Raw genomic sequence first — 20,135 nt, forward strand, 5'->3', positions numbered from 1 at the left:
CAATACCGAGTAATACCAAGTTGTACCGAGTTTTTATGGGTATTGGTACAACTCGGTATTGGTATTCTAGAAAAACTCGATAAAACTCGGTACAACTCGGTATTTGCTCGGTATTGATCTTGACAGAGCAGTATTTCTCATTATTGTCATGCAATACCTAGCAATACCGAGCAAATACCGAGTAATACCTCGCAATACGCGAACATAGTATTCTCAGGTTTCGATCCGGGTCAAGTTGTCGGGCCGCACGGTAGAGAATAAGAGCACGTTGCGATATGTTACTGGCGGCCGAACGTAGCTCTATGTCCGATCATAGGATGTAATAATTGTTCGGTCAATGGGCCAAGAGGAGGTATATTCATTCGATAATCTCTATGATCTTTTTCTTGCGGAGCAAGTCCAGAAGTTCGAATCTCCAAGTTAATCAAACGGTTATCCAACCCGGAGTATATTTTCGTGCTACTTTTACCTGACACAAATGCGTCTCCATTGTCCCGCTCGTTGTTTCGCGCAAAGGTCTGCGTTCTCCATTCATCCACGGTTGTCCTCGATTTCCCCTCTCGCAAGAATTCGGTGTAGAAGCAGGAGCTGAAGCAAAGGCTTGATACCCAATCTAGGGTTTCCAATTTTCGATTTTCACTATCAATACAGAATTCCTGATCCTAATACGAGAAATCGAAGAATGGCATCTGAGGAAACGGTGAAGGAGGAGTTACTAGCGTTGCGGATAAAACTTGGGAAGAAGCAGACATTCGAGGAGGCAGTCTCCTCGATAGCGTCTCTTCTACGGGGCCGTTACTCCTCAGCCTCCGCTTCTATTCGTAAATTGGTAAATTCGGTGCCTTTGCTTTAGAAGTGTTGTCCCCGTTTAGAATGTTTTTTTTTCTGCATCTCTCTCGTAAATTCTTTTTATAGTTCAAAATTTTCCTATCATAATCTGATTGGATGATTACAATTGAAAACGTCTGAGATTGTATTAGATGGCTGCATTCTTATATTCGATTAGGTTTTCATTTGTAGCAGTGAATGATTTAGAGTTTTGATGATGGATGAAATTGAATTTGATGGAAACTTGTTGCTTTTATCCTAATTCCTTATGCTGATTTTGGTCATCTCACTGCAGCTCTATGTTGAAGGATGATTTTAGGAAACAAAGGTCCAGCGGTGTTTAAACTATGAGTTGGTGAAAATCTCTTTATCATTATCATCGTTTGCCTGGCCTGAACTATTTGAGACAACCTTATGAATCTTCCTTCATTTATTCCAGTTGAGTGCTACAGGAGATATTAATCTATATTACACAAGTCTTTGCACGACTTCGCTCTAGCCATGGTTTCTTTTCTTCCCATTTTTCTTCATATTCTTTTCACATCAATATTTATTTACGCACCATATTGTTACATCTTGCAGCTTCTTCTTTTTTTATCATCTTCCCTTCAGTGGTTGCTACTCTGGCATGCATAACTTCAATATGTCTTTAACATACTCCATCTTAGCATTCTCACCTCTTCAGCATGTCACTTAGTAATCTTTGAGTTATTTGATATTCAATTCTCATATCCGTATAGCATAATTGTTCTAATTTCAGATTTTAACGTTGTGATGAATGTCATTGTCTATGATGCACATACACAGATACAATACGAACACGTGACACATCAATTATTGAAAATATATGACATGGAGATTGGTTGCATATGTTATTATGATTTTTATGTATTAAAAATATTGTATAAAAATAAACTAAGTATAATATTAAAAATAATTTAGAAATAATAAGTCATTTAACTAAAATTTGTGCTTAAAATAATTAAGTCATTTAACTAAAATTTGTGCTTAAAATAATTAATATTAGGATGTTGAGAGTCAGACATCGATATCGTGTATCAAGCATCAAGAGAAAAGGCAATCATGTTGTCGAAAGTCGAACATCGATGTTATATAGTAAGTATCGGGCACCAATGTGATGAGGACGTTTGTCGTTAATGTTGAGAGGGTGTTGGTCGTCAATGTTAAAAGAATGTCTGAACTATGTTGCACCGATATACCTATTTATGAAGGCGTGTATCTAATACATCAATACAAGTCGGATACGCCTCTGATACGACACCTATACATGTTGGATACGACAAAGATGTATCCAATTAAAATACTATTTAATTTCAAAAGGACACGCGTGTCCGTTGAAACAAAAAATCCGAAAAAGAATCATCGTATTTACTTCCGCGGTCGCGAGCGAGGTTCTCTCATTTTCGAGATTGATTTGAGTCTCTTGATGATATGAGAATATTAGAATTTGCTAATTTTTCACTTGATGAGCCTGAATTAGAAGCTATGATATTTATTGAAGATGATATAGAAGTTCAAAGACAAACCGCTGAAGAAGCTAATCATATCATTCCTTCTATTGAATAGTTGAAACTTCATGTGCTAGACAAGTTATGTTTATGCTTTTGTTGTTGTACTAGACATTTAATGCTTACTTTTATTTTGATATTATAAACTACAAGGCTACAAATGATGTTACTTTTATTTTGTTTTTGTAATTTCAAATATTATGCTTTGATTGCTTTCTTAATTTTAATGTATGATTTATAAATTATAATGTCGTGTCCGCGTCGTACCTATCTTGTACTTTTAAGAATTGACGTGTCCCGTATCTGTATTGTATTGTATCAGTGTCATTGTATTCGTATCGGTGCAACATAGTGTATGACAAAGACGAGCTGTCAAATTGTAGGCGTAGAAATTGCTAGCGTCAAGCATCAATGTCAAAGATAGTGTCAGACTTCGATTTTGAGATGACATCAGTCATTGTTGTAAAACCAAAGTCGTGACCTGCCAAAGAGAAATGAAAATTAGAACATTCGATGAATGGGGTATTGAGTGCAGGCAATTGATTTGGTGTTGTGGATAGAAAAAAAAAATAGTTTTTATATTTTAAATAAATAAAATTTTTAAATATAAGAAATTATATTTTTTTAAATCATAAAATATTTAGGACATGCGTGTCCAGTTTGTATTTAATATTTTTTAATCAGACACATTTTCGGTGTGTCCGACACGTGTCAGAGGCGTGTCGGATATATGTCTTGTCGAATACATACTGGACATTGCACGCTTATTTGAGGAGAAGTGTCGGTATTGTTATTCAACCCTTGGACCTATAAAGCATAATTATTAAAATTAAAAAATAGGAAAACTTTCATGGCATTGTCTCTTTTCTTTGTACTTCAAAAACATTTGTTTGCTTTAGTTAACCAACTTAATATAATTATTTATGTTTTTTTATAACCCTATGTATAGAATAAATCCAAGTTATTCAAATATATCATATATAGGTTTGCTTGATCTTCCTACTGATTATTACAATCAACTTTATATCCACCAAAATTAAATATCTTGTTATATAGATTTCTCTACTTTTCCTCATTACCTTGTCTTTAGAATATTTGCTCAATTGTGCAAAATTTTCAATTTCTTCATAACTACGCTTTCTGCAAATAACATATGCAAAAGTACCTCACTTCAAATATATTAAATTACAATATTATTGAAAATGCTTAAGATACTCTAGCAAGTACCTTATGATAATAGTCATTGTTGCATTGTACTAGTATGTAAACATACTTTTGAAATGCACCTTCTTGTTGAATATCGCAAATCACTTCTCGAAGTATTTGATCATATCTTATTGCAAATCACTTCTCGAAGTATTTGATCATATCTTATTTCAAAATCAAATTTTGTCATATGAAGAAATTTCATTCCTTATAATAATTTTTCTTGATTTCCTTGGCAAAAAAATTTAAATCCTTAGTTGAGTTCCTTGACTTAAAGTCAACTCGAATTTTTTATACTGACGTGATTTATCTAAACCTTTTATCGAATATTTATCATATGAATCCAAAGTTTAAAAAACTTAGAACATCTCATTTGTTATTAAAGAATGTTCCAAAATGCTTATTCATGAATCACTTCCCATCGTCAACAACAACATCAAACCCTTATCTCACTATGTGGGATCGACAACATGAATCATTTCCTATCATTAAACATTTAATTATTATTTAAAATATTTGTTAATCAAATTATCCCAGTGTCTTTTATAACTTAATAAATCTTAATAAGCATCTTATTTGGATCTAAAGCTTTATCTTAATGGGTATTCTTCAATGCTAATTCAATTCCATTTATTTATGGATAAATTTATAGTATACTTCATGATTCAATGTAGTTTAATCTAATAAAATTTTTAACCTAAATTTATTATCAATTGATTATCTTAAAATTTGTCACCATCAAACATGCTTTAATTATGATTTTGTTTATCTTCAATTTAATTTCTTCCAAATTTTGCTATAGATTCGAGTCACATTTTTACTGTGCTAGCAATGTAAAAATTGTTTAATAATGACTTTAACTCATGAATTTATTCCTAGTTTGTTTAAAGCAAATAGGGCAAGTATTTTCAGCACTTATTGAGTCACTTTTTGGAAATAATTGTACAATAGTAGATAGAAGATTTATTGTTATAAGCTGTTGAAGGGATTGAGTCTAAAAACTTTTAAAATTGCTTCTTCATGCCTATTATGGGCTTTGAGAGACGTTTTCATAACTAACACTGATTGAAAGGATATTATGAAGTGAACTATTGGAGTGGAGAATGATAATGCAATGAGAATTGCTCTAAAATTTTGTGAGAAGTGGTTATGAGTATTGAGTAAATGTTAGGGAAATGATCCCACCTGGGAGCAACAATGAACAAATCGAGGTACATAAATCATCCATAAAAAAAAAATCAAAAACAAAAGATAAGATTTTTCACATGGTTTAATGAAGTCTCCAACTTGAAAAGCCACTCAGAGTACTAAATATTTCACCAGTCAAGATATGTGTATAATGATACAAAGTATTTTCTCACTCATCTTACTAGCAATTCTTCCACTCTCTCTCTCTCTCTCTCTCTCTCTCCTCTCATATCAACCTTTTTCTTTCTATTTCCTCTTAAATTCTTCACCCCTATTACTCTAGAAGGCTATGATTTCTTAGGTAAAATAAATTCAAGGAGGAATCACTATGTACATTAAATCTATGTATATAATAATAGTATCATCTCTTGTTTCCTCTAATTTTTTAGATTAAAATTATAAAGAATAGAAGGTTGTAGGTTCCTTGCATTACAACTTCTCAAAAGCCCTTGACCCCTCACCAAACATCTCCTCTGTGGATTTCACTAGTAGCATCACTGTGCTACGATGACCTTCTATTATGGAAGAACTTGACTTTTCTACCCGATCGTTCAAATCATTGCTTGAAGAAGTTGATCCAACACCAAACAATGGCCAATGCTCACCTAACTCGATGGAGTAATGTTGCAACTCTAACCGAATATATTATCCATAACCTTGGTCTCTACCACCTGCTCTTATTATTCAACCAAGTCTCGCCACAAACACCAACTGTCGAACACTAAGAGCTTGTTCATTGTTAGTTGATCTTTGCACACAATCAACCCATTGGACTCTATTTGAGACACATCATCGCATAACTTCACTGTTGCTCACCGCACAACCTCATCACCGCCATTCTTTGCATATTGCATATGGACTCAAACTTAGATTCAGGATTAAGCGCAAGTCTTATGTTCTTGGATTCTCAATTGTATTTATATTATATGAATTAATTTTATTTTAATTAAGTAGGAGTTATCCTTTTTGATAATCTTATTTTTTGAATTTAAATTAGATGAAAAGAATTAATTTGAATTTAGGTTAGACGATAGGATCTAATTTTAAATCTAAATTGTAAATACTATTTATATAAATTGGATTGGGTTGATATTATTTTTGGCATCTTTGAAATTAGGAATTATTTATTGATTCCTTGTTCTCTCTCTCCTTTATCGTTGATTCCTCGAGTGTCTTTCTAAAAACATAATTTTAATCTCTCTCTCTCCCCCCCCCCCTAAGTTTGCCCCCCCCCCCCCCCCCCCCCAAACCTCTTTCTCTTTGTTCACAAATGGGCACACACATTTAGGGCGTTATTTCTATCTCATAATTAGAATCACTAATTTCAAATTCATCTCTTTCACTATTTTTATTTTGAATAGTGAGCACGACTCTTCCCTTATATCCTCTATTTTTTTTTTACATCTAATTGGAGAAATAGAGATAATTTTTAGAGTAAGAAAAAGATCAAGAAGAAGATTTATGAATACAAAGACTCAAAGATGTTGGTATAAGAGCTTGAATCTTGGAGATATATCGTAAGCCACGATTTAGTATCACATTCCATTAGCTTAATTTTTGCCTGAGGTATGATTCACTACCCAAAAGGGCCAACAATTACTTCCCATTATGATCATATTAAATATATAAAACATTCTATACCTTCGAGCTGAGTGTAATCAAAATTCAAGCAAATCGCTGCAGGCTTGAAATCAACTTGAAATAGATTTGAGCCAACTACCTTTGTTTGAAACTCAACTTGAATTTGTTTGAGTTGATTTCGATTAGACCAAAAAATTGAGTGTGTTCTGAATTTTGGGTATTTTTATCACATGTGCTCATTCCTATGGCTTACCATAAACTATTTTATCTTCGTTCCCAGCCTAGCTCTACTTTTCAACATAATATCTTTGGTGGTTGCTTCTCTTGATGATGGGAAGGATGGGTTGTGATTAAATTTCCTCTTTGATTTTACATTTTCTTTTTTGTACTTGCAAATATTGCATTCATTTCCACCCATTATTTAAAATTGTGCAATATGAGGCTCGCCTTGAGGTCCGCCTCAACGCAATTCTAATGAAAAACATCTTGAGGTTTACGCCTCAAATTTTTTTATGAAGCTTGCGCCACAGCTTGATTGAGGCCTACCTTGAGGCACGCCTCACCTCGCTGGCGTAAGGCTTATGCCTCACCCTATTTATATATTTTTTTTATTTAAACTTACATAAATCCTAAAATAAAGCCCAGAACAAATCACACCCCTGAGTTGCAGCAACTTCCTCTCGAGTGCCTCAACCTCCACTTATCGCATTTGCCATAGCCACCGCCATCATAACTGTCATCAATGATCACTTGAAAGTCGCACACAACCATCTCCGTCACCTCTAAAAATTTTCAAGTATTAATCTCATCTTTAATATTGATGAAAAATATTTATGAAAGAGGAAGATGTCTTGAATAAATGAAGAAGAAGCATATTAGGAGGCATTTGATTCCACAGGATGAGACGGGAAAGTGACAATTTTGTTATAATGACGACTCAAATAAAGAGCCTCTTAGTGATGACAGTACATATGATTTTCTAGCTTTTGCCAATTATTTCAACCTTTTTTAGAAATTAAATGTAAATGAGTAGGGAACTGAGAAAGAAAGAATTTGGAGTTGAACTTAATGTTATATGACACTTATTTGCAGTTTTCATATTTAATATTTTTTGCTCATGTAGTATTTGTATTTTAATTATATTTCATGCAATTTATCACTAGCTGCTTTAGGTCTTGTATAATTTTGTGGTTCAAATGTATGTCAATATGTTACTTCATAGTTCAATAGAAGGATAATGTTATCTTTTAATATATTAATTGAGTATTATATAAAAAACTATTTTTAATATTTATTTGTGCTTTATGCAATTTTTTATTTTGAGGCTTACGCCTCAAAACGCTTTGAGGCTTATGCCTCGTCTCACGAACAAAAAAAAAATCTCACTACCCAATTGCGTAATTTTAAACATTATTTTCACTTCTAAAACTAGATACTACAATGTTGGGCCAGCAAAACCTTTGCTTTAAGATGGAAATGTCAAATATAATGCAGCTTGAATTTCATGAATGATGAATTTGTGTTTGATTATTTATGTGACGCTCGAGTTTATTATGTTCTTCATTGAATGATGATCATCTTTTTCTTCACATTCTACTAAATGAACTTGCTTCATTACGAGATTTGGGAAAAACAAACTTTCAAATTTTCTTTTGACTCCAGTAAAAAGTTTAATTTACAATGATTATATCCTTTTTAAATTTCTTTGCGATGAGTAACTTGTTTCATTAATTATTTCAGATTTGAACAATCTAAGGAATTCTTACTTTTAGTATAATCTCTTACCCTCCTTTTGTTTCAGATATATTCTACAGTTTGTCGTGTAGCTACTGTTCTTCAAACTAGATATACAGCACGTGGATTTTGGCTAGCTGGCTTAAGTCTATTTAAAGAAGCAGAGAAGCTGGTTACAGAGCCATCTGAAAAGGATCATTTACATCAATGTGTTGCTAGGGCTCACGAGCATTTGAATGATGTGGAGAATGAGACTCCTAGTTCTGAAAGAAGACAATCAGGTTGTTTTGCTTTACAATGAAATTTGAAGCCAATAAATGTTATTTTCGATAGCTTGACTAATGCAGTACTCCACTTTTCAACATAATATCTTTGGTGGCTGCTTCTCATGAGTGAATATGATTTACAAAAAATTATCATGCAAAGATTAAGCACCACAAAGAGAACCCTAAGATTTATATGGTTCAGCTTGAGCAAGACCTGTGTTCACAAGGGAGGAGAGATGATTCAATTAGCTGAACACAGAGGCCATAAATGATTTGTATGATTAAGGACACTCGTCAACTCGCTCAAATCCTAGGTACACTCATACATCAAATATGAAACTCACATTTAAGGTTACCTCTCATTAATAAAGGACACTGATGAACTCGCTCAAATCCTAGGTATAGTCATAAAGAAACTCACATTTATGATTACCTCTCATTAAGATATCGACGTCTAAGATGATGCCCGTCATAACCCGTTGCTTGTTTTTTGGTCAGTTGCTAAATTCCTATAGCTAAAACCAAGAGAGAATCCAAACTAAGAGATCACTTTCTTACATACTCATCAAAAACCATAGTTGAGAGGGTTACCTTGTTAAATTGCTCGCAAATTCCTAGCGGAGAGGGTATATCACAAAGTTGTTAGGCTTAATTTCAAGCCCTAGTGAGAGATCTTTTTATAATAGTGATCCGAGAGAAGGAGCTCACAACCCTAGGTAACTTCAAAAATTATAAGAGATTAGTTATCGCTAAAACAAGTTATAAAAGCATGCAAATTCTAAGAATTGGTATGGTTTTAGGTGTGAATATCTAAGATAAAACTCTTCCATGAGCACAATGTTAGGCGGGCCCCTCCGGTCCTTACTCTAGGCGGGCCCCACATGGAGTTAATTCAAGGGTTGGAGGGAAAATTTGAATGGAAGGGGGGGAATTTGAATAGAAGGGCTGTTTAGGGATTTTGTATGGGGATGAGAGTTAAAGAGGGGGAAAGGGGGGAATTAGGTCCTCATCTTGAATTTGAATGAAAAGTTGGAGATCTCATTGTGTGCTTGGGCTCTAGGGTTTGCTAGAGACTTGTGGAGAGTTGTTCTTCCTCTCGAATTGAAGAACTATTGTATCCTTGCTGTTTTGATTCTTCTTCTAGTGGAATACAAGTATTGGCTTGGTTTTATTCCAGTTTTTCCCACTGTTTTCTCAGTTTGAGTGCAGTTTTCTGCTGTCCACAGCAGAAATTCTGCTGTTTTCCTGCTGTTTGCTCTTCCGATTGGCTTAGGATTGCTTGCGAACTCAAGTATTACCTTAGGGTTACTTGCGAACTCAAGTATTTCCTATCACACAACTCATGAAGTTTATGTAACCATCTTCACAAGGCTTGTGGTGAGTGTGGTTCCCTACTTATGGTTTCAATCCCAGGGTATATATGTTTGCATGATAGAGCTAACAATTCAATTCCTTTCTATCATTTCAAATCAATAATATTTTCGGCTTATAGTTCCTCTGCAATACTTGAAATTGATGCAACACATGTTGCACCAAAAATAATAATATTGAGTTAAACTTTCTAGCAAATCTTCTCGTCTCAGTATCATGACAAATTTGGTTTTTTTTTTCTTTTTTGACGCATCTCCAAGTTGTGCATTCTTACTTTCCAAAGCCTTTAATGTCTTAGCACCATGCAGTTGCACTAGGCTTGGATGACAAATGAATTCAATACCAACGAGGGACCTATGTAGCATAAATTTGAAGATGGGAGAAGATACGATCCATTAAACACAAAAGCCTATTGTGATGTACAATAAAGATCACTCAACCCAGAGTCTAAGCCTTTCTTTCATCACTGCTCGCAAAACTATAACCAAATGGCACATTATTGAAGCTTTCAAGCTTAGCTTCAAAGACTAACTTGAAAGCTTATTGCACACACCTGAGTGATCTTCATAAATCCCAAGTCATTTTACTTGGAGTGAAAAAAATGTCATGAAAGGATGTGAATCCTAAGAAGTCGTTTGACCTCAAGCATAGATCAAAAGGATGGATATCCATGCGATCTTAAGTTTGTATGGACTAAACATTGCTTGAGGTGAGTGCTTCCCTCTAAGTATAGCTCCAATTTCGATGCATATATAACTTTGCATGAATTGAGGTAGCAATCTGATCTATTTGATTTATCTCAATGTGATCCTCATTTCAAATCATATATAGTATGAGAATTTAGAGTATGTGCAATGGTTTTTGGATTCAGTGAAATATGTTGCACCAAACATAATACTATTGAGTCAAACTACCTAAAATAATCTGATCAAAATGGATTAGATATGCAAATTTCCAATTCTAAAAGGAATTATATTATTTTTTAGAAGGGAACTATCGAAAGCTACTTTTTCCAAGAAGGTAACAGTCCAAGTGCACGTGTCGAAAGCTACCGCCTGCCACTTGGTTTAGCAGTATTGCCTTTGTCCTCCAAAGCGGAAGTCCAAGGTTGAAATACATGCTTAAAAAAGTGTATCAGATTAATGAAAAGATCTACATGGTGACGTCCTTGGAAGGATGGCTTGCTTAATCTAGAGGCCTTTGTGGGCCAATGAAGCTCCTTATGACGTTTGTATAGAACTGGGAGTGGGACTTGCTGGGCTATCTGTATCTCCAACTAATCCTAACCCTGGTTGAGGGAGAGACATAGGACTATAGGAGTAAGTAAAAGATGCTTCATCATTGGAAGCTTTAAAACAAAATTATGTGATTTTACCTTCTGATACTTATGGTTGAAAGTTGTCTTTTGGTGCAAACAACCTCGACGTGAACTGGTGTTTAAATCAGCTACAGGATTAGGAAAGAAATTAATGTAAATATTAGATATGAAGTTACTTGTAATGCGATGGTAAAGGATTTGTGCCATTTTCTATTGAGAAGATAATTTTGAAGGCAACTTTAATGCTCTACTCCTGGAGGCGAAAAGATACTGAAAGAAAGAAAGGATGCTACAATGTCAAATCCAGGATTTTTATCAGTTGCCTTGCATACACGTTGTATCATATAGAACCATACAACCGGGCTTGGATGGGTCCAAGCGGTGCATTTAAACATGACAGTTATGATATTTTTATCAAATTCCTTTGTTGGTGGAGTGATTTAAAACGTCCTAGTTAGGTTTGCTGAACCTTGAGGAAGATTATGACGCATATGTGTGATGTGCCAAAAGGCATGTGCACTATGTGTCAACTCTATGTTTGTTTAAGTATCTTTAGGGTAATAGACACTTAAAGTTATTAAGATGTAAGCAATTTGCGAATTGTGCATGTCACAAAGAACTCAACTAAGATAATGCTAACATTATTGAGCATAGATTGATTAACACTAATCAGCAAATAAATAATGTGCTGTTACCATAAATCCTTAAATTTCTTAAGTGCAAAATTAAATTTTTGTTGTTGGATTGGGTAGCATTTATTTTATCATCTTCGTGTTATTTCCTTCAGATTCTAGGTACCTTTTTGAAGGCCACTTGACCATCGATCCTGAACCAGCACCACCAGCATGGCTTGTGGCCCAAAATTTACTTACAACTCTTGCAGTTGCACAAGATTGGACTGCCACAGCAGAATCTTCCCAGGTTCAGGAAGAGAATAGCAATTCAACTGAAATTAGTACAGTGCCTGAGCTTCCTGAGACTGTCAGAGAGTTAATGAGTAATTTACAAGAGATAAATGGCTTTCTAGATCTTGAAAATGTCATTGAAGCTTCATTGCAGGTGATATCATGCATTGCTTAATAGTTCTCTTATTTTGAACAGCTAAGTACATTTGTAAAGATAAATAACTTTCAATTTGGGATCAGTACATCTGAAAAGTTTATCACATGACGTTGTTCAGTGCACTCTTGCAACTCCCTACATATTTGATCTAGTAAGCTGATACGTCTTGAACCACAAAAATCAGTGAACAACAGTAAATTTCAGCCAAATAACAGAATTTTATCGTTAGGAAATCAAATAACAAGAAGCAAGATACAATTGATCCTCTTTCGAGAGGAGGATATTCTCTCCCAAACCCTAGGATCCCTTACAAAAGAAAACTACAGCACTCAAGATAAAATTCTGCATAAGAATAAAATAAACCCTACTATGGACTTAAATAGGCTTCCTCCCTCCCACCTAAATCAGCCCCCTTCCTAATATATCGACCTCATTAATTTAAAAATAATTCAATTAAGAAAGGATCTCTTTAGGAAAGGATTTCCTAATTCAGCCTCCTTCCTAATATATCTCCCTCATTAATTTGAAAATAATTCAATTAGAAAAGGATCTCATTAGGAAAGGTTTTCCTAATTTATTTCCTTCTAATATAATATATTAATTTCCTGCTGGCCCCACCCCCTTAACCTCCTTTCTTTCCGATGTCCATTCCTGCCGTATCACTGCAGCTCATCTATTTTTAGCTCTTGCAACTGTTTAATTACAACATGTCTTTGTTATTTGTGAATTATTTGTGAATTTAGACCTACATCTTTTCCGTTTTCTCATGCCTTTCACATTGATTCTAGTCACTTGCCCTACTGATGCATCTTTGAAACCTCTTCTTCTCTCCTTAAACTCTGTTAAATCATCGAATTTTGTTTTCTACAATAGGTGCTATTTGGACAACCTCTTCTGTTTGTCTCATAAAATCCTTGATCACTTATTTTTCATGAACATCATTTCATATTCTGTCACGCCATACAGCAGGCTTCATTTATGTAGGACTGTTGTATGCACATTTACTGCTTTGGGCTGCCACTTCATTTATTGCCTCATAGAAATGGCTAATCAAGCAGCTACTATACTTTTTGACCAAAACACTAACTTATTAGACTCTTTACCGCATGGAAATGAACTTTACTCTATTTGGTTAAACCAACTAAAATTTGATTGTAATTATTTGGCTAATTGGATTGGTAGATTTATTTATTATTAGACCATGAGCACGAGCAATTTTGTAGGAGCACCATATATATTTAGCATAGATGCATGAGACAATGCTATCTTGCTTTTACTTGTTTTCTATTTTTTGGACACTCCTAGAATATGACTTTGGCTCATTTCATGTCTGTTAGGTTAGAAATTTAACTCATTTTCTACTTATTTCCTTATATGTCTTTATTTTTATGTAGTTATTTCTTTGTTTAACTTATGCCTAAGAAATGAATGAAGAATTTAGATTAATAAAGCCGATCTCAAATAGTTGGGATAAGGCTGATGATGATATAATCTATTATCTAAAGCCTTCTATCATCTTATGTACTTGGGCTATTCGCCCTTTAAAAGTGTTGAGTTTGTCCTAGTAGCCGCATTTTGACTTATTTGTGTCATTATTAGGCTTCGTTTGGGATGGCTTTCTTATTGCTTTATAAAGCAATTTTTTAGCACAAAATTTTTTATTTTTGAATTAGAAAGTTGTTTTAAAAAATAGTAAGAAAACCGCCCCAAACGAAACCTTAATCTCACATTTTAATAGATGTTGGGTTTACTTGATCAGCTTCTATAGTAACTTATGATGAAAGGAAAGTGCTAATAATTAGCGGAAATTTTTCCTCACTTGTAATATTCCAGGAAATTGGTGCTGGATCACACAAAGCGCCCCCTGCCTCAAAAGAAGTTGTTGCTAGTCTCCCAGTCATTGATGTTACTGACGAAGTGATTACCCGTTTGGGAACTGAGTCTGAGTGCGCTGTATGCAGGGAGAACTTAGTTCTAAATGACAAGATGCAGGAACTTCCCTGCAAACATCTCTTTCACCCTCCTTGTTTGAAACCCTGGCTGGTAATAATACTTTTCTTCACGCTGCTGCATTTTGAATTTTGTATTAGTGTTTTAAATTAAAACTCTGTTGAAATCTATGTACTCCTCTATAACAAAATATATCACATATATATAACTGTTACATTACAATCTCTTGTAACACCAATACAATTATAAAAATTATTATTATATTTTTATTAAGAAACTCTTTGTATTTTTAAATACGGGAAGTTTTTTTCTTATATAATCTCTTTCTATTTTAGAATTAGTTAATCTTCATGCATTGTCTCCAATATGTGTGCCTATAAAGCCTCTTCAAATCTCGCGTGTGAAGTGAGGTATTCTGATGTAGATTGGATCGTTGGAAGAATCGGACCTGCTTGAAGGGATTTTTCAATCAAGGGAACAAAGATAACACCAAGCTTAAAGCTTCAAAAAAGAGAGAATATTCATCATGTCCTCTTCCTCTCACACATTTCACATATATACTACTAAAGTAGAGAAAACCTAGAGAATTCTAGAATATTCTAGAAAACTTATAACAAACAAGATAAAATAACCTAAGGAACATTATAAGCTAAAAATGCTCCGCATCATTATCTGAATCCTAGAAGATTCTAGAAAACTTGTAACAAACTAAATAAAATAACCTAAGGAATATTAGAAGCTAAAAATGCTCGGCATCATATTCTCTCTTTATCATTGTTGCAGGATGAGCACAATTCTTGCCCAGTTTGCAGGTATGAGCTGAGGACTGATGATCATGCATATGAGAGCTGGAAGGAGAGGGAAAAAGAAGCCGAGGAAGAGAGGAAAGGAGCAGCTAATGCTCTTCGTGGTGGAGAATTTATGTACGTCTGATAATAGTTTTTTTTTTCCTCCCTTAAAACATACCAGATTACTGCATCCACTTCTCACAAAATATTTGTTTTTTAGTAATGTATTGTGTACGATTTATTTAGAATAACTGACTTCAAAAGCTTGTCCCAGTCATTCCAGTTGGCTTCACTTTTTTTTTTTTTTTTTTTTTTTTTGAGATAGTTACAAACTCAAACATACATAAGACTTGAACCTAAAACCTCTTAATTGGTAGCTTAAGCTCCCAACTAACTTGATCTGTATTGGCTTCACTTTAGTATTACTAACACTTGGTTCTGTTACTGCCAATTGTATGTCAAGTTATCAAAATGCATTCATAGATGATAATAGAAAGATAAAGGTTCAATTTTCTTGATCTTTTTAAGCTATGAGTTCTCCCATGGCTCGCCAGCCAGTTATCCAAGAATGTTTTACATAAGACAAAGTTACTTGAGAATATTTGTTGAGTAAGCAACTTCCATAATAAATTCTAGATCAAATTAATATTGATATATCGAGTAATTTTAATATGTTATTTATATTCTTAATTTGACAAATATACTCAAATTCTTTTTGGTTGCACGAAATAATAGAACAAATTATCGCGTGATTTCACGCATATGTGTGAGAAAATAAACATCACAGGACGCTATATTTTCTTCCTTACATATTCAAGTCGAAGCGTCGAACTGCACACCAGCCTCTGATATCCACTCACGGCCATTCAAAAAAGAGCCCACTCCATACTTGCTGGCCTCATTCGCGTCAATCGCGGGCCTGTAACCGGGCCACGTGACCCGGCCGGCTACATTCGCACCGGCGCCGGTGTTTTGGAACTCAGCATAGTTGATGGTTTCCGGCGGAACAGTACCAAACACCCAAGGCATCCAACCCGTCGGGTCAATCACTGCCCCTATCTCCGATTTCATGATCACCGTCGTGGAGTAATTCTTCCAGGGACGGCCGAGGAACGTCGGGCGATTGACGGCATCGTAGGGTTGGATGGTGCATCCTTGAATCGAGAAGCCGGTGTTTTGATTGGGGTCATTTCTCCCCTGGGCGGTGATGGTATTTGACTGATTGGGAAGCGGTTGGCGCGGCAGGATCTTGCAGTTTTGGAAGACGACGGCGGCGTTGCCGAAGATGAAGTCGACGGTCCCGATGATGTGGCAGTCGCGGTAGAACTGGCGGTTGGAGTGGGCGTAGAGGGTGTCCTGGAAGGCGTCGAAGGAGCAACGGTAGAAGATGGAGTGGTCGGAGCCGGAGCGGAGGGCGACGGCCTGGTGCTTTTCGGCGCCGGCGGAGTTCTTGAAGCCGATGTCCTTTGCGACGAAGCCTTTTCCGGTGACAACTGAGAAGAAAAAGACAAATAATGAGGATGAAAATTTACGATCTAACAAATGAATTGCTTGGCATACTCTAATTTTGATTTCAAAAGATCCGCGGAGGTAAATATGGTCTATTTAAAAGAAGTTATTTAGATGAGTGTTTCACTTAAATAAAATGAATGTAATATAAAATTAAATAATGATGATAAAGGGTGACAGTATGCAACAGTCTATTGTCATAACAGTCGATGGGAGGTTCGCAGGCGGAGTCGGACCGAGATTGCTTCCGATTTTATAAGTGTGGCAGTAAAAACTAAGCACACACTTACAAAAATTAGATGGTCCATCCTTTTTGACTCCGCACGTAATAATTTCTCGTCGGTTGATGGCGATAACTCATTAAAATTACGTTGAAAAATGATTTTTGTCAAACATATACAAATTTATAATATATCAAAAATAAACTAGAGAGTTGAAAGAAATTCACTAAAGTTTAAATGGTATTATTTTTTCATCAAATCAAACATTAAAAAGTTCTTGACATAGTTCACTTTCCTTTTTTTTTTTTGATAAAACAGCCCCTAAATCTAAAATTTTAATGTAAGGTGAAGGCAATCACTTAATAGTTCCTTAATAATATAATTTAATTAAATTTAATATCTTTTATGCCTAACAATATAATCACAATTAAACTGCAAATTTAAGGACATCATTCTTGTTTAATTTCAAGAAGAATGAAAAAAATTGTTGCCTCTATTTACGCCGGGTGAATCTCCTAAATAGTTCTATATAAAATTCCTGGGAGAATTTCTCAAGAGTGATGAGAGAAGCTTTTTTAAAAATATTTTTTATTTTGCTTTTTTAACTCTGAATTAGTATTAGAGATCATAGAATGATGAGAGAATATTATGAATAAGTTTCTATAATTAATAAATAGATACTTAATAAAAATTTTAATTTAAACTAAATCTCAAACTTTATATAAAAATTAGTTTTATTATGAAAAATTAAAAAAAATTATGTAATAATATTTTGATATAAATTATATCATTATATATTGCACATTAAAAAATATTTTTATTTATTTCAAATCAAAATTAATCATTTTAAAATTCATCTTCATGTAATATGTTTAAGAATTTAGATACAAATTTTCTCAAAAATAATTGATAAAAAATAACAATTTATTATCTAGAAGCGTTAAATCTTTTCATCTCTAGAGTCCGGACTGTATTACATTAATGAAATAATATAAGAAGAAAAATTATATGAGAATATTTTGATTAAAATTTTATTTTAAAAAACTAAATTTTAAATATATTATTAAATTAATTTAATATAAACAACTTATATTTTTTATTCATTTTAAAATTTTAAATTTATATTAATTAATTTCTAATCAGAAGATACTGGTTTTTTTTTTAATGAATGGGATATCAACCAAGTGTCACCTTCAAAAAAATTGTTTGGCATTGTGACTAATCCTCAGATGATATAGAAGAGGCACCTACCGACCTACCTCAAAAACCTCCTATCCCACACTTGATTGGGCCCCACTTAAGAGGCGTTGCTGCTCGAGGGGAATCGAGCATGGATTAAGAATTCCCAATCATACTCGTCCACCAACCAAACTAAACAACGGTGGATATGACGTTTCTAATTTTACTTATAACATTATAAGCACATTAATGCAAATTTAAAACATGGATCACATAATGCATCTAATTCTAATTCATGGAGGAAAATATTTCCAACTGTTAATCAAATTTCATCAACTGTAAATGAAGCAAAAGTATGTAACAGTACAGACCATAAAAGATGAACAGGAATAAAAATCATTAATAGACAATAAAATTAAGTGAACTTACCAAATGTTGCAGTGGAGAATGTGGGAGTGCCATCAATGAAGTTCTTGTTGCCTGTAATGATCGTCTTGTACATGCCGTCGCCCACCAAGACGACGTTCCACTTGTTCTTGTCGACAACTACATTTTCCTTATACTCACCCTCCTTTATATAGATTACAAACCGCCTCAAACTCCTCCTTGGAACCATATCCACCGCTTCCTGGATGCTCTTCACCTTCCCTGATCCATCCATCGCTACAGTTACATTCGCCTCTGTTTCGTCGGCCAACAAAACCCTCCTCTGCGTCGTGGTAGCCAACAGCTTCCTGTTGTGAGGAAAATGCAATTTCTCCATAATCCCCATTATCCCGGTCACAATCGCAAGGCTGTTGCTCGCGAACTGCGTCGAATTCACCATCGCGGCCTCCAGCTTCTCGCGAAAGCCGCCGGTGGTCCCCTCGAAGCTGTCCAGGCACGTCTCCTGGTCGGTGATTGTTGAGCTGAGCCATGTCTTGAGATCGCTGATTTTGATGTCGGAAAAGATCTTTTCCCCGGGCTTAGCCGTTGTGAAAACAGCGGCTGAGTCATTCAACCGATCAACGGCGTCACCGAGAAGCTCCTTGCAGTCATTGACAGCCGCCTGGAGCCGAATGTCGGTGGTAGGGATTTTGAGTGTGGAGAGGAAGGAAGAGAGCTTTGAGATGGAACGGGAGGCAACCACCAGGGAAAGCTGGAAGAGGGCAGCCGGATCGGTGGCGACGGTGGAGGAATTGATCACGGCGGAGGAAAGGCTAGCGAAGCACGAGTCAGGGTAGCGCGTGACGCTGCAGATCGCTTTGATAGAAGATGATGCGGATATGGTAGATTGAGGGGAAGAGGAGTTGTCTACACTCTTCCGTTTGTTGACGATGACAGAGATGGCAACTCCAGCGACGATGGCGATGAGAAGGACGACGGCGACGGCGATCAGGATGAGGCGAGTCTTGGCTTTCCGGCGGAACTCACGGTCCTCGGCTGGATCCATCTTGCCATAGCCTTTGAAGGATTTGAGGGAATCCATGATCTTGGTCCAAAATTTTTCCCCTGATTGTAATTTGATGAGTAATTTTTGAAGTGGGTGAGGGGGTGATTTATAGCTAGAGGAGGATGTTGGGTGCGCTTGCTGAAGTAAGGTCGGGTCCTGAAACTTTAATGGGCTTCACTTCAATCAGAGCGCCACTTGGAATTCTGGATGCTGTAACTGATGAAAATTTTAGTCAAACTTTATGCTAAAGCTACGGCCTATTTTAAATTCAATAATTTATTTGAATTATTGTGAAACCTTACTATCAATCGATGAAGATGGTTTGTGATATTCTTCAAAAAAATTATTTTGGTTTCTTTATAGTAATTTCATTTATCAAGATACCCTAATAAAAAATTTTTTTTCTTTATGATGTAAATTTATATAACTTCATAGTTACATCATATGAGTTGAATTTAGATTACATTGAAATTTGATATATCATAAAAAATTTGTTTTGATCGGTCACGAATCTCGAGGAAAAATCAAGTGAAAATTTTCAAAAATTAAATTTGAGATGATCTGAACTTAGATTTCAGCAAACTTACAGTCAAATTGAGCGTCTCGGAAATACAAACCCAACGACATCAAATTCAACTCGATCTATCAGCCAGCTTAGCGTTGTTGGAAAGTTTGAACCACAATTTGAGATACCAAAAGGTTTCCAAACATAACGTGCTTATAGTCGAATCGAGCAGCTTGACGAGATGAATCCAACGAGCCCAAGATCGTCGAATTCCGGCATGATTAAAACCTTTAAATGTTTGATGAACTGTACATGATCAAGGGATTCAATATCGGCCGTCCAACCAACCACTCCCAATTTACCCCTGATCTCTCACCTATTTACGAGCCATGCCACTCAATAAATCTATAAATAGACCCCTAATTTCTCTTGAGAGGGGACGCAAGCAAGAAGAAATAGAGAATAAGG

General features: G+C 35.1%; 2 protein-coding genes across 3 annotated transcripts; one reads left to right on the top strand and one right to left on the bottom strand.

Annotated features, from left to right (window-relative positions):
- Nucleotides 1-433: 433 nt before the first annotated feature.
- LOC110103550 (E3 ubiquitin-protein ligase AIP2) lies at nucleotides 434-15,098 on the top strand. The gene is made up of 5 exons (XM_020832321.2): nucleotides 434-829; nucleotides 8,134-8,347; nucleotides 11,809-12,080; nucleotides 13,917-14,126; nucleotides 14,817-15,098. The coding sequence occupies exons 1-5, from the start codon at nucleotides 683-685 to the stop codon at nucleotides 14,964-14,966; spliced, it is 993 nt and encodes a 330-aa protein (XP_020687980.1). The 5' UTR covers nucleotides 434-682; the 3' UTR covers nucleotides 14,967-15,098.
- LOC110103591 (pectinesterase 3-like) lies at nucleotides 14,014-19,397 on the bottom strand. Of its 2 annotated transcripts, XM_028692691.1 has the most exons (3): nucleotides 18,160-19,397; nucleotides 15,631-16,314; nucleotides 14,014-14,150 (listed from the first exon to the last, which is right to left on the bottom strand). In XM_028692691.1, the coding sequence occupies exons 1-2, from the start codon at nucleotides 19,196-19,198 to the stop codon at nucleotides 15,635-15,637; spliced, it is 1,719 nt and encodes a 572-aa protein (XP_028548524.1). In that variant the 5' UTR covers nucleotides 19,199-19,397; the 3' UTR covers nucleotides 14,014-14,150; nucleotides 15,631-15,634. The 2 variants fall into 2 exon arrangements, with proteins under 2 accessions (XP_028548524.1, XP_020688033.1); XM_020832374.2 differs by lacking the exon at nucleotides 14,014-14,150 and having other exon boundaries at nucleotides 15,115-16,314.
- Nucleotides 19,398-20,135: the final 738 nt, after the last annotated feature.

Source organism: Dendrobium catenatum, unplaced genomic scaffold (assembly GCF_001605985.2).
Source record: "Dendrobium catenatum unplaced genomic scaffold, ASM160598v2 original_scaffold_254917, whole genome shotgun sequence".
Lineage (NCBI taxonomy): Eukaryota > Viridiplantae > Streptophyta > Magnoliopsida > Asparagales > Orchidaceae > Dendrobium > Dendrobium catenatum.